Source organism: Sciurus vulgaris (genome assembly GCF_902686455.1).
Source record: "Sciurus vulgaris genome assembly, chromosome: 18".
In the NCBI taxonomy this organism is placed as follows: Eukaryota; Metazoa; Chordata; class Mammalia; order Rodentia; family Sciuridae; genus Sciurus; species Sciurus vulgaris.
In genome coordinates this window covers 28,477,675-28,489,730 of record NC_136479.1, presented here as the reverse complement: position 1 = coordinate 28,489,730, position 12,056 = coordinate 28,477,675, and the positions used below count along the sequence as shown (strand labels likewise).

The window sequence follows — 12,056 nt, the reverse complement described above, 5'->3', positions numbered from 1 at the left end:
CTCTCCGCTCTGGCCTGTTTCAGTCTGTCCTGTGACAGGCGGCCCCGGGCCCCAGGCTCAGTGGTTCTTGGGCAAACTGGTCATGCTGGCCGTCCAACTAGAGCTGTGTCCTGTGACACAGAAGCTGAGCCACTCTTGAGGATGGCTGGTACCTTTCAGGAGATAAACACTGTTGACTGTGGCATGACTGGGAAGCCATAAACAGCGCCATGCCTCCCGTAAGGGAGCACCCCACACTCGGCACCCCACTGAGTGGAGCTGGCAGTTCTAGATCTGTATCACCGGGTGACCCAGTTGGACATGCCTTGGGGACAGAGGAGCCCCAGGAAGTATTAAGTGGGGAGTGTATGGGGCTGACGCTGTGGCGTGTGACATCTTGCAGGTCCTTTTCATTCCGTGACATGTCAACTTAGCACAACGGTCCTTTCTTCTTCCTTTTTCAGGAGTGCTCCAGCTTCACCCACTCACCCTGGGCTGATGTCCCCTCGTTCCAGTGGCCTGCAGACTCCAGAGTGCCTGTCTCGGGAGGGCTCCCCCATTCCACACGACCCTGACCTGGGGTCCAAGTCAGCCTCCGTTCCCGAATATCGGTGTTCCCAAAGTGCGCCCGGTGAGGCCTGGTCTTGCCCTTTTCTGGCTAAGACAGCTCTAAAGAGGGCTAGCAGGGTCACTGTCCTTTCTCCCTCTGCTCCATGCAGGCTCCCCCGTCAGCGCGCAGCCAGTGATCATGGCTGTGCCTCCCCGACCGTCCAACTTAGTGGCCAAGCCTGTTGCCTACATGCCAGCTTCCATAGTGACCTCACAGCAGCCCTCGGGCCATGCCATCCACGTTGTGCAGCAAGCCCCCACCGTCACCATGGTCAGGGTAGTCACCACCTCCGCCAGCTCAGCCAACGGATACATCCTTGCCAGCCAGGGCTCAGCAGGGGCCTCCCATGATGCCGCGGGCACGACCGTGCTGGACTTGGGCAGTGAAGCCAGAGGTAATGTTAGCTGCAGCCGCCATCTCTGCCAGGACTCACTGCAGACGTTGTCGCTGCCCAGGCCTGGGCCTCGGGTCTCAGAGCCCACCTGTCGGGGCGGAGGCTCAGGAGGACGGGTCTCTGCTGCTGCAACCTGGGGTCATGTCCTTTTAAGGCATCACTGACTGTCCCCAGGTGCCTGCTTGCCTGACTGCAGATGGGCAGGCCTTTAAAGCACATGGCTATTCCCTTGAATCTTGTTTCTCCTCAAAGCGACTCTGAATTAAGTTCCAAGTAATGTAACATTTTCTCAAGGAGGAGGAATAAGCCTGGGAGGGCGATTTCTTTAGAGCCCCTGGCGAGGAGTCTTTAGAAGTTATTGGAAGGGAAAAGTCATGCTATAAGTTCCTAAAAGAAGTCCAGAGCCCAGGGGACGCCCGGGGTAGACACCCCCTAGAGCACTTCCGTGTTACACAGCATCTCTGTCATCATTGACTACTGCCCACTCAATCTCAGCGGTCATTTTTTATTTTAATCCATCATAATACAAACTGTCTTTTGGTAAAGGAAGCTATGGCTCTAAAACAAAATCATTTTGTTCCAAACAATACTTTCTATTTTGCAGATTAAATTTGGGATTTGGCTTGGTTCAAGCTCAAGGTACACTTTTTCACAGTCCTCTGGATTGTTTTGGTGTTTTGAGACACGCTTCCTCTGGGATTTTCCTCGGAGAAGCAGTTTCCCCCTGGCGGCTCCCTCCTCCCACCTGCCTGCAGGTCCAGCTCCCGGGCACCTGTGGCAGTCGTTGGCCTGAAGTAGTCAGGTTTTGTTGTGTTTTGTGTGCAGTGCCAGAGATTGAACTCAGGGTCTGCATGTGCTAGGCGAGTGCTCAGCCCCCGAGCTACATCCCATGCCCCCCAAGTGTGGTTCTGATTCACTTCGTGCCCCACAGGCCTGGAGGAGAAACCCACCATTGCGTTTGCCACCATCCCTGCAGCCAGCCGAGTCATCCAGACAGTGGCCAGTCAGATGGCCCCTGGGGTTCCCGGACACACAGTCACCATCCTGCAGCCAGCCACACCAGTGACCATCGGGCAGCACCATCTCCCAGTCCGGGCCGTCACTCAGAACGGAAAGCATGCTGTTCCCACGAATAGTCTAGCCGGCAACGCTTACGGTGAGGCCCCGCCCTTGTCCCAGCCTGAGTCCTGAGCCGTGGGGCTGTGCCCACAAGCAGCGCAGCAACCAGGCTTTTCCAGTAGAGCACAGGAGGGAGACCAGATGGCCAGGACATGGGGCAGGGCCCGGGCCAGAGTGGGCTCAGGTCTGAGTGGGTGGTTCCAGGCAGGTGGAGTTGTGTGAAGGTGAGGGCGGAACCCCGGGTGTATCTAGGGATCAGTAGGAGAAGCCCTGAGGTGGGCCGCTGGCCCGCTGGAGGGAGTCAAGAGCAAATGTGCCTTGGGCAGTTAGAGAAGGAGGAGGCGGAAGGGTCCCACCCCAGAGAAGCCAGGAGCTGGGCAGCAGGGCAGACCCAGGGACTGGGGCCAGGCCCCTCCAGTTGGCTGAGCCCTTGGCTGTTTGGGGGAATCAGTGTGGGTCCTCCGCCAATTCCCCCGTAACCTCTCCTTCCTCCACCAGCCCTCACCAGCCCCCTGCAGCTCCTCGCAGCCCAGGCAAGTTCGTCCACGCCTGTGGTGGTCACCAGGGTGTGCGAGGTGGGGCCTGAGGAGCCATCAGCAGCAGTCATGGCGGCCAATGCCACCCCGACCCCAGCCACCTCCAACGCCACCTCGGCCTCCTCCAGTGGGGAACCTGAGGTCAAAAGGTCCCGGGTGGAGGAACCCAGTGGGACAGTGACCGCACAGGCTGGGGTGATGGCAGCTGCCGGCCCACAGGGCCCAGGCACTGGAGAGTGAAGTCACCTGCACAGGGTGGAGCGGGACACACCACAGGAACCCGAGCAGGGCCCACGGTGCAGACGGCTGTGCTCGCGGACCCAGGAGAGAAGCCCCAGGGCTGCCTGCAGCACGTGCCACCTGAGCAGCAGCCACCATGCCTGGAACACCCATCCTTCCCACTTGCCTCCTGCCCTCCCATGGTGTGAAACAAAAACACATAAACAAGTCCGACAACTGATCGTCTGGTCCTGGGGATCGCGTGTGTTTATTTCCCACTCCCCTGGCACCGCTGCCTCTCCGGGCCCTTTGGTCGAGGGCGTGGGGAGAAGGTCTAACCCAGAACCTCAGGAACCCATCAAGACCACCCACCCACTGGGAGGAGGATGCCGGCCTCAGGGCCTTTGTTGGGGCAGCAACCTTTGCCTGGAGAACCGGACAGAAGCTCAGCAAGGTGCCAGCCAAGGCCTCCTAGTGGGGACGGGAATGGGACGAATTCCTGTTTGTCATAGGTGGGGAATAGGCAAGAAAAAGGCAGGAACTGCCAACTCATGTACTGTTTTATGGTGTCTTTTCCAAAGTGACGTAGAAAATATTGGCATTAATTAGAGTGGGGGTGTCTGGTTTGGCTTTGGACCCCGAGTATTTTTGTTGTTTAAACATGGAATGCAGGCTCGTCACAAATCTGAGGCACACACAAGAGGGCTGACGGTCCTCCAAGGCTTCTGCCTGGACCGATGAGCAGCACTGGTCGGTGTTCTCCTGGCGTCAGCCCTGTCTGATAACTTCAAGAAGGCTCCGCGCTGCTGCCTCTGTCAAGGTGCTTTGGGTGAAAGGTCAGTCCGAAGTCAGCAGCTGCAGCATCCAGCCAAACCTGGACACATGTGTCGAGCCGCGTGCCCAGGAAACGGGGCTGCTGGTGCTCCGGGCAGAAGTCAAGTGCCTGCTTGGCAAGGAGGACGTTCACGTGTGTCACCAGAAGACCAGGGGTAAACCCCAAGGTCCCACAGCTCTGTCCCAGGTCTGGGGATCCACTGGGACATGCCTGCTCACACTGCCTTTCCCACCACATTCCAGTTTCCTGACCTCCCCCACATTCATCCACTGTTTGAAATTGGAACCAGTCCTTCTGTCAGAAGCTCGGGGACTTTGGTCACTTCGCAGAAAGGAAACTACCCACGAGGCAGCAGTTGGCAGGCGGGCCCATGCCAGGTCTGCTGGTGTTTGATCTCAACAAGGTGAGAACCAAAGGACAGAAAGCTCCCTCCAGGCAGTCAAGGGGCTCCAGGGCACCTAGGATGTCCCTCTGTGTCCATACGGCCAGTGGCACTTCGAGATATGGCACAGGAGCAGGAGCGAAGCCAGAGCCATGGAGTCATGGAGCAACGGACCATTTGGCCCAGTTGGGATGAGATCGGAGCCCTGGGCCACTCCTGGAGGACACTGAGAAAGCACTCGTGCATCTGTGTAAGTTGGCCCTGCGGTGGCCGTCGCTCCTGTGCTGGTCCACGACTAGACCCCAGCACTCCAGGGCAGCGCCTGTCCTTGGCCTCACCGCCTCTTGACAGCGGAGCAGCTTCCTCAGTCCTGGTCCTGAGTGGAGGGCTCAGGAACACCCAGTCCCTGGACAGCAGAGAGTGGCAGGGCCCATGCTGCCTCAAAATGAAGGGGACGCTTCCTCGGGTGATGTGGAGCTAGGGCAAGGAGAGTGCGGCTGGAGCTTGGGGCAGGAGGGGTGGGCCCTGTCTTGCTGCTGCATGTCCCCTCACCCATTAGTCAGGTATCTGCTTGGCAAGGAGGACGTTCACCTGCGTCACTAGAAGACAAGGGGTGAACCCCTGGTCCCACCCCACTAGGGGCAGGTGCGGAGTGTCCTGCCCTCTTCCCTCTGCCTGCAGGGAAGACCCTTCTCTGTCCCTTTTAAGGCTCCTCAGACCAGTGGTTTCTATGGCACTAACCCCTGAATGGGAAATAAGCCCTTCGAAGTCTGTCCTGTGGCCTTTGGTGACGTTGTGGGAGACAGGCAGGGTAAGGGTGGCCTGCCATCATGGCTCTGCCACCGCCACCCCCTAGTGTGGCGGCTCTACCTTCCCCTTCCTGGGCCTCCTGTGCGTGCATCCTTCCCGTGTGCCTGGTGGGTGCGTGGTTGGGTTGGGTAAGCAGGAACAGGGAGAGCCCTACTAGGCGAAGACCTGTGACAGGGACGTTAGGGTCACTGGATGCTTCTTCCCCTTCCCTGGTTCTTTACTCCCAGGCTGCACGAGTTCACCTCCCAGGGGGATTCTGTTTGTTTCTGGACTGTCATGATGGCCACAGAAGGTGCTGGATGGCGACTCTGCCCAGGAGTGTGGGTCCCTGCATGTCACGTTCCAGGTCTCCTTACTCTGGTTCCTACACATTTGCTCTCCCAGCTTCTGAGACACTCTGGTCCCTGTCCTGTCAGTGACATGTCACTGTGAACGCTGCCCAGGAGAGGGGAAGAGGTGGCAGGAAGGGCAGGGACTCTCCCAGTGTCTGGCTCAGGGAGGGTCCAAGAAGAGGGACAGAGAAGTGCCCTCGGGTTCAGTGCACTCAGCAGGGTGGGGGTGGGGAGGCTGGCCCTGGAATGCTACCTGGGTTCATAAACAGTGTTTTGAAAGGCTTTTGGTCATCCACCCAGTGGCATACCTGGCTCCTGCCAGAACTTGTCCTGGAGCCAGCAGTCAGAGACCTGGGCATGGTCAGTGCCCAGAGGAGATACACATCCCAGCCAGAGCTCCGCAATGTGCTTAGAGCCACCAGGCAGGGCCTTGCAGCTGAGCCTGTCATGGAAGCCAGAGTCCGAGCTGGGGGGCCGGAGGACCACTGCCACAGGGCTCGGGCCTTTTAGGTGGTTGAGGGTGGGCTGAACTCACCCAGAGAGGATGGCGGGTGGGGCTGGAAATGACTCCACTCTGGCACAGAGCCAGTGTCACTACAGACCTGGAGTAAGAGTACCTGCTCTGGTCATGCTGGGCTCTAGGCTTCTGGCATGGCCCACGGTGGAGGCCAGAGGCCCCAGGTGCAGGTGACAGCCTGGGAAGACCCCTCCCCCCTTGACCTGCTTTGACTAGAGCTTCCTCAGAGACCCAGGTCCTGGCCAGTGGCTCATGACTCAGATGCAGGAAGGTGTGAAAATGGCCACCCTCCGGGGCAAGGTGGCGAGGTGCTGGTGGTGAGGAGCTGCCCCGACAGCTCACCTACTGCTGGGACCTCCATGTGCATCCCTCTGTCCCTGTGTCCAGCGGCAGTTGGTGGCACTTGCCTTCCACACTCTTCTGGCGTTGCTGCCTCTGGTGTCTAAGGGGACTAACCCACTGCCTCAAGGCTAGGCAGGGAGGTGCAGGCTGGGGAGCAGGCCAGGAGCTGGAGGCCCCTTAGCTTCCACCCACAGTCTAGTTTGTTCCTAGTTGGGGTTTCTGGGTTTTTATATTTTCTGTTTCTGTTATTTAGACCCAAGTCGAATGGAAAGGGTGGGGGTGGACTTGGGAGTTGTTGAGATGGGCATTTCATGGTCCTAGGTTCGCGCTTGCGTGTTTCTCAAGTTGGGAGGGGACAGATCTGGTGGAGCTTCACCATGGCAGGGACAGAGACCTCCTGGCCTCCAGGCCACCTCAGTCTCCAGGGGGGTGACTGATCTCAGCACGCACTCCTAGGGCTCTTTGCTGTCCCTCGCCAGGCCTGGAGAAAGATTGGCTTGAGGTCATGGGTGTCGTTTTAGCTAACACTCATCATTTCCTCTGAAATGAAGAAGAGCCTCACAGAACATTCCAAGTGAGCTGGGAGTTTCCAGAGAACCGGGTGCCAGGTTTCCTCTCTGTAGGCAGAAATCTCCACACTGGGAGAGTCGGAGACCAGGAGGAGAAAGCCACTCTCTGACTTCAGAGTCTGTGTCCTTCATGAAGAACAGACCTCATCTGAAAAAGCGAGAGCTCAGTAGAATGCAGGAGGATAGAGAAGAAAGGGTTTTTCGTGGCTCTCGAAGCCGGGAACAGATCCACCTGGTGGGAGGGGCTCTCTGCTCTTCTTCAGAAGCCTCAGATTCCCCTCTGTACCTGAGTGACTTCATCTGGTCTGAGGGACAGAGCCATTTCTGGGGACACGCCCACCTGTCCTGGGCACTCCTTGGCCCTCTGAGAGCGCACCTCAGTGCTGAGTAGCTTGCTCCATGGTGAGCATGAAAGCGATTGTATGACTCTGTACTAGTAAAAAGAAAAAAGTCCCTGTGTGCCGATCAGGAGCCTGCGCTGTCTTGGGCCACTCAGCTGAGCACGGAAAGCAGAGCCCAGCTGACCAGGTCCTGGTCTTGGCGTAGGACGGAAATGCGCTTGCCCGTGGCCTCCTCTCAGGGCTCCTTCAGATACCTCTGCCTAGAAGCAATATTAATTAATAAGAACAATTCAGATTGTTCCAATTGCTGCTATGAAGACAGGACTGGTCTTCAGCGGGGATTTGGCTTTGGAGGCTCCCCAGTGTGTACCTGGGCCCCGAGGTGAGGGCAGAGTACAGACTGGAGCAGAGGTCGCGCGCCCAGCTCCGCCTGCCCGCTTCCTCTGTGCTCCTGACCTTTACGGCTCCCTTGCGTTGTACAAGTTGCTTTCTGCATGCCTTGTTGTCACACTAGAGTTTTGGGGTGCTCAGGACCTGGTCCTGGCCACCCATGCACGCTGTCCTTTCTCGGGTCTGGTGCAACACATCTGCTCCTTGCATTTTCTCTCAGTACCAAAAGCTGCTGCGCTGGATGCTGGAGGGACGGGGTGTGCCAGCAGTACTGCAGCACTGCGGGCGGTGAGCTGGGCCACGTTCCATGAGAGGTGACCCTTCCCCGTGGCCTGTCTGAACTTCAGATGTTAGAGGTGTAGAAGGGATGGCCCTGTGTGGAGCAGCTTTGCTGGCCTGTCTGCAACCCAGGCAGCATGGGACTTTGTGACACTACCGTGGGCGTTTCCTCCAACCTGAACTAAAAAACAGACCCATTCCACTGATTTTGTTTAGAGAATAAAATTTTACACTTAATGTTTAAAAAACAAAACAAAACAAAAAAAGACCCCGGAGTGGTCTTGTTACTCAGCCCCCTGCGCTAGCTGTCTGCTCTTTTCAGCCAAGCCAAGCTCCCCTTTCCAGGTCTCAGCTCTGCTGCTGGAGGGAACATTTCAGAGCTACATCTGGGTGGTCTGGGTTTAGCAGCCAGGGCAGTGCTGCCACAGAGGTGGGGCCAACAAGATGCCCATCACCAGAGGTTCCATGTGGGCATGAGAGCCAGGTGCTGTTCCCCAGAGGTGGCAGGGAGGTTCTTGGGGATAATACTGAGAGCGCAGGAGGGAGTAGTCAGCAGGATCCTGTGGTGAGCCTCACTGTGCCTGTGGTCACACCACGGCCATGAGTCTGTCCCTGCTGCCGAGGACAGACTCCTGCCCTGGGAAGCGTCCTTTCTTGGAATGGTACACCCTCGGGCCCACCAGAGCATGAGCTTTTCCCAGAAGCCCCGCCTGTTGCCCAGATGGCCTCTTCCACTGCATTTTTGTTCAGGACTGAAATGAAGAGCCTTCTCAGTGAGCCATGGAGTAAGCTTCCTTTACTTGCCCTAATAGCTGGTTGGGGCCACGCAGTGTTCTAGAGAACAATTAGGCATCCTGTTTTAGGCGTCCTGCACCTCTCTGGGGAGAGACCCAGTCATAGGATTGTATTCATTCTCAGCACCTGCTTGTCCTTCTAGCCAAGGGACAGTGTGGTGACAAGGAAGCCCTGGGTGGTGAGCAGCAGCGGATCCTTCTCTGTACTTGGGTTAAGCCACCAGTCACTGGCATAGAGGACCCCTGGGGTCCCAGGCCCAAGCCAGCAGCATCTTCAAGCTGCCGCCTGCTTTCAGTCACTGGAAGGCTGCTGAGGACACTTAGAGAGGGCTCCAGGTGGCTCTCGCCTTCGCTGCTTGCCCACTTCCCATGAGAGAGCCAGAGGAGAATTAGAAGAGCCTTGCCTCAGATTCTTTATCTGGGAGTCTTGTTTCTGGAATGGTCTGGCATCTGATTTATCAGATACTCGTGACTCAGTGAGCAGAGACCCGGCGGCTGCCTGATCAGGACGGGTCCCAGCGTGGTGCACACTCCCCCGGGGTTCTTTCCCTGCAGTAGAAGCACTTGAGGGCCTCAGCATCTAGCACTGTCCCCAAATTACCAGATATGCTGGCTGAGCCCAGATGAGCCCTGTGACTCTTAAGTAGGTTTTTTCCCCTGTGTGAACCACTCTGGCCTGTGTGGATTCAAACTGTGCCTGTGGCCGCTGAATTTCTGGGTTAGCTGGGCCAGACTTTTTTTTTAATCAATAAAAATGGGGATTTAAAATCAAATATTTTGTTTGCCCTTCCTTCCCTCCCTAATTTCCCTTGGCGGGAGGCATTTTGGATTCCTTATATACCTTAACTTAATGTAGCTTGATTCCTGCTTCAGGAAAAGGTGGCAGAGAGGAAAGGAGAGGCGAGAGCTGTTCCAGGTCTTTCCTTAGGCTTTGCTGCGTCCCTGAAGGCTGGCTGCTTGGCACGTGCTGGGAGGGGCTCAAGCCAATACTGAAATTGATTTTTCTTACCTGAATGATAATTCTCCTGTACAGATAATTTGGGGGGGTGGGTGTTGTTCGGGGAGCGTGTGTATGTGTGTGTGTGGTTTTTTGTTTTTTACAGTGGCTGTCTGAAGTATTTTCACAGTATGTTTAATAATCAGTGCTTTAAAAAGCAGTGGTATCCTATAAAGTGGGGATTCTGGTTCTCGAGCTTGGGATGTGTCCCATGGCAGTGGGCAAATGTCCCACCCAGGGTGGCATCCCCACACCAACCCCATGGGCAGGAGCAAGCGCTGGAGTCGGAAAAACCAACAGGCCCACGTCAAAAGCAGCCCAGCTTGGGTTTTCATTTCATATGGGATACAGTATTTTTTTATTACGGAGCCATACTTTTTTTTTTTAAAGTTTGAGATCTGAATGTGATTTCTAATTGTATCAGACATTAAATGTTTTAAAGCTATAACAAAGTTTAAAATTTCTACTTTTTGTTTTTCATTTAACTGTTCTTTTATCTATTAAATTGTTGTATGTGGATGGGGAAGTTTTGTTTCTCCTCTTAGCATTTGTTTCTATAACCAGAAATAAAATTATATATTAAAGAAATGATAATAAGGCTCCATGTGATCCTTGTGGTTGGGTGGCTGTGAAAGGACACATGGGCTGACCGATGGCCTGGACACAGCCTTCCTGCTCCCTGGAGAGCATCCCCAAGGTGCTCCAAAGACCAAAGGGCAGCTCCTTGGGGGCTGTGCTTCCTCTCACTTGTCCTTAGTATTCTGTTGCCCCAAAGAAGCCAAGAGACAAAGGTGCTTTCCACAGGTGCCTCGGTTACTGAACTTGGACTCCCAAGCCCCAGAGCCTGAGTGTCTGCAGCTTCAGGAATGTGACAGTTTTGAGTCTGCTCCTCACACATGCGAGGGAAGGGCCAGCTCTTGGGCCCACACCCACAGCTCGGTCAGGGCTACCTGCAGGTACCCAGAGCTGCCTCAGGGGCCCAAGGCAGACACAGGTCCTTCTGCCACTCACCCAGGTGAGCACCTGCATGCACATCTGTGTGTGCTGAGCCCTCGCCTATTCCTGGTAGTGGTGTGGGCATGGAGGGCTACAGAGCAGACATGGCTGGACATTGGCCCTGGGGTCAGGCTCTTGCCCTGCCACTCTCCAGCTGTAGCACTTCAACCTGGGATAAGCTCTTTTCATGCAAAATGGACACTGCCTTCACAGACCAGATGAGCGAAGGGTGTCAGGTCCTGACAGAGTGCTCTTGGTCATCTGTAGCCAAGCTGGTTCTTCTTCTCAAGGCCCCCAAATTGACAGGACTGCTGAGTCCCTCTGAGTGGAAATCTGTGGAAAAGTGTGTTTGCCACAAACATATCCTGTCAAGGCTCTGTGGTGTGTATGCTTGTGACTGTCTTGCTGCTCCGAATCTCTCAGACTTCACAGTTGTCCATAGTGACAGCTGAAGTTTGTTTGCTTCTCATCCTCTCTTCTGGTCACTCCTTTTCTGATGTGCAGTTCTAGCTATAAGCCTACCGTGACATTAACAGATTCATTAAAAGCTTGAGAATGAGTTTCCTCTAGGGAATTGCATTCGCTAATTAGCATCTGTTTTTAAATTGTGTTTAGGACTATTGTTCACTACCAAGAACTTAAAAGAACCTTTTATGCAAACAAGTTTTTTAAGAAAACCGGTCAAATATTAATCCTTGATAGTAAAGCTTGGGGTGGGTGTATATGGAGAGAAGGGGGGGGATAGATATGAATCACTGGCATAGTTCCATTTACTCTGGGAACTTGTTATGTACCAGAAAAGCAAGTGCACATCCCTAGAGAGACAAAGGATCATGTGCTGCAGTGTGATTCATTATTGCCAGCATCTGGAAACAAGACAAATACCTATGAATGAACAAGACAGGCTAAATATTTTGTGGTTCCATTTATCTGAGATATAGAAAGAGGCAAATTCATCTCTGGCAATAAAAGTGATGTGTCTGGTATGCAGTATTTCTGGGGGAGTGGAGAGGTGGAGACAACAGGGAGGGGAAATGGTCTGCATGGAAATGGCCATGGCAGGAAACACAAATCAGTCCCCCACCAATGTGGCCAGTTAAACACCAGTTTGCCGCTAATTTATAAAAATGTAAAAATAAAAATTTTAAAAATCCACTTAAGATTTGTAAACTTCACTATGTATGGTTCGCCTTAAATGTGAAAGCTGAGTGTGCAGCAGGCATCCATAGGCTGCCTACTTAGTTGCCACCCGATCCCACTCCACACCATCAATGGGCTCCCATCTCCATCCTCAGCATCAGCCCACGCTCAAGCATCTTCAGGAACAAGGTCAAGCACAGGTGTCTAGAATCCCCATAGGTAACTGCCCAGCCCCTTCAGCCATCCAGGAGTCTCCCCTTCAAGGCCTAACCTTGACCCACCCAACCTAAAGAACATTCATCTCCATTCGACACTCTTCAGAGTACCTGACACAGGAAGGGACCCGAATCAGGGTTTGCTCACTGAAGGACTTTCCACAAACTTCCTTTTCTGTTCCAATACCAAACGAATGGCACCACCCAGTGCCCAAGCCAGAGATCTGCTGTTGTCTTTGGCGTTTCCCTTCCTCTTCCAG

The 12,056-nt window shown here is 54.7% G+C and overlaps 1 protein-coding gene across 1 annotated transcript in view; it reads left to right on the top strand.

The window, feature by feature from the left end:
• FOXK1 (forkhead box K1) overlaps positions 1-7,118 on the top strand; it is a 53,102-nt gene extending 45,984 nt beyond the window's left edge. The window contains exons 6-9 of the mRNA XM_079121080.1: positions 444-610; positions 699-983; positions 1,915-2,139; positions 2,601-7,118. Coding sequence (XP_078977206.1) covers positions 444-610; positions 699-983; positions 1,915-2,139; positions 2,601-2,878 — 955 coding nt within the window. The 3' untranslated portion in view covers positions 2,879-7,118. The remainder of the gene's footprint in view (positions 1-443; positions 611-698; positions 984-1,914; positions 2,140-2,600) is intronic.
• The last annotated feature ends 4,938 nt before the right edge of the window (positions 7,119-12,056 follow it).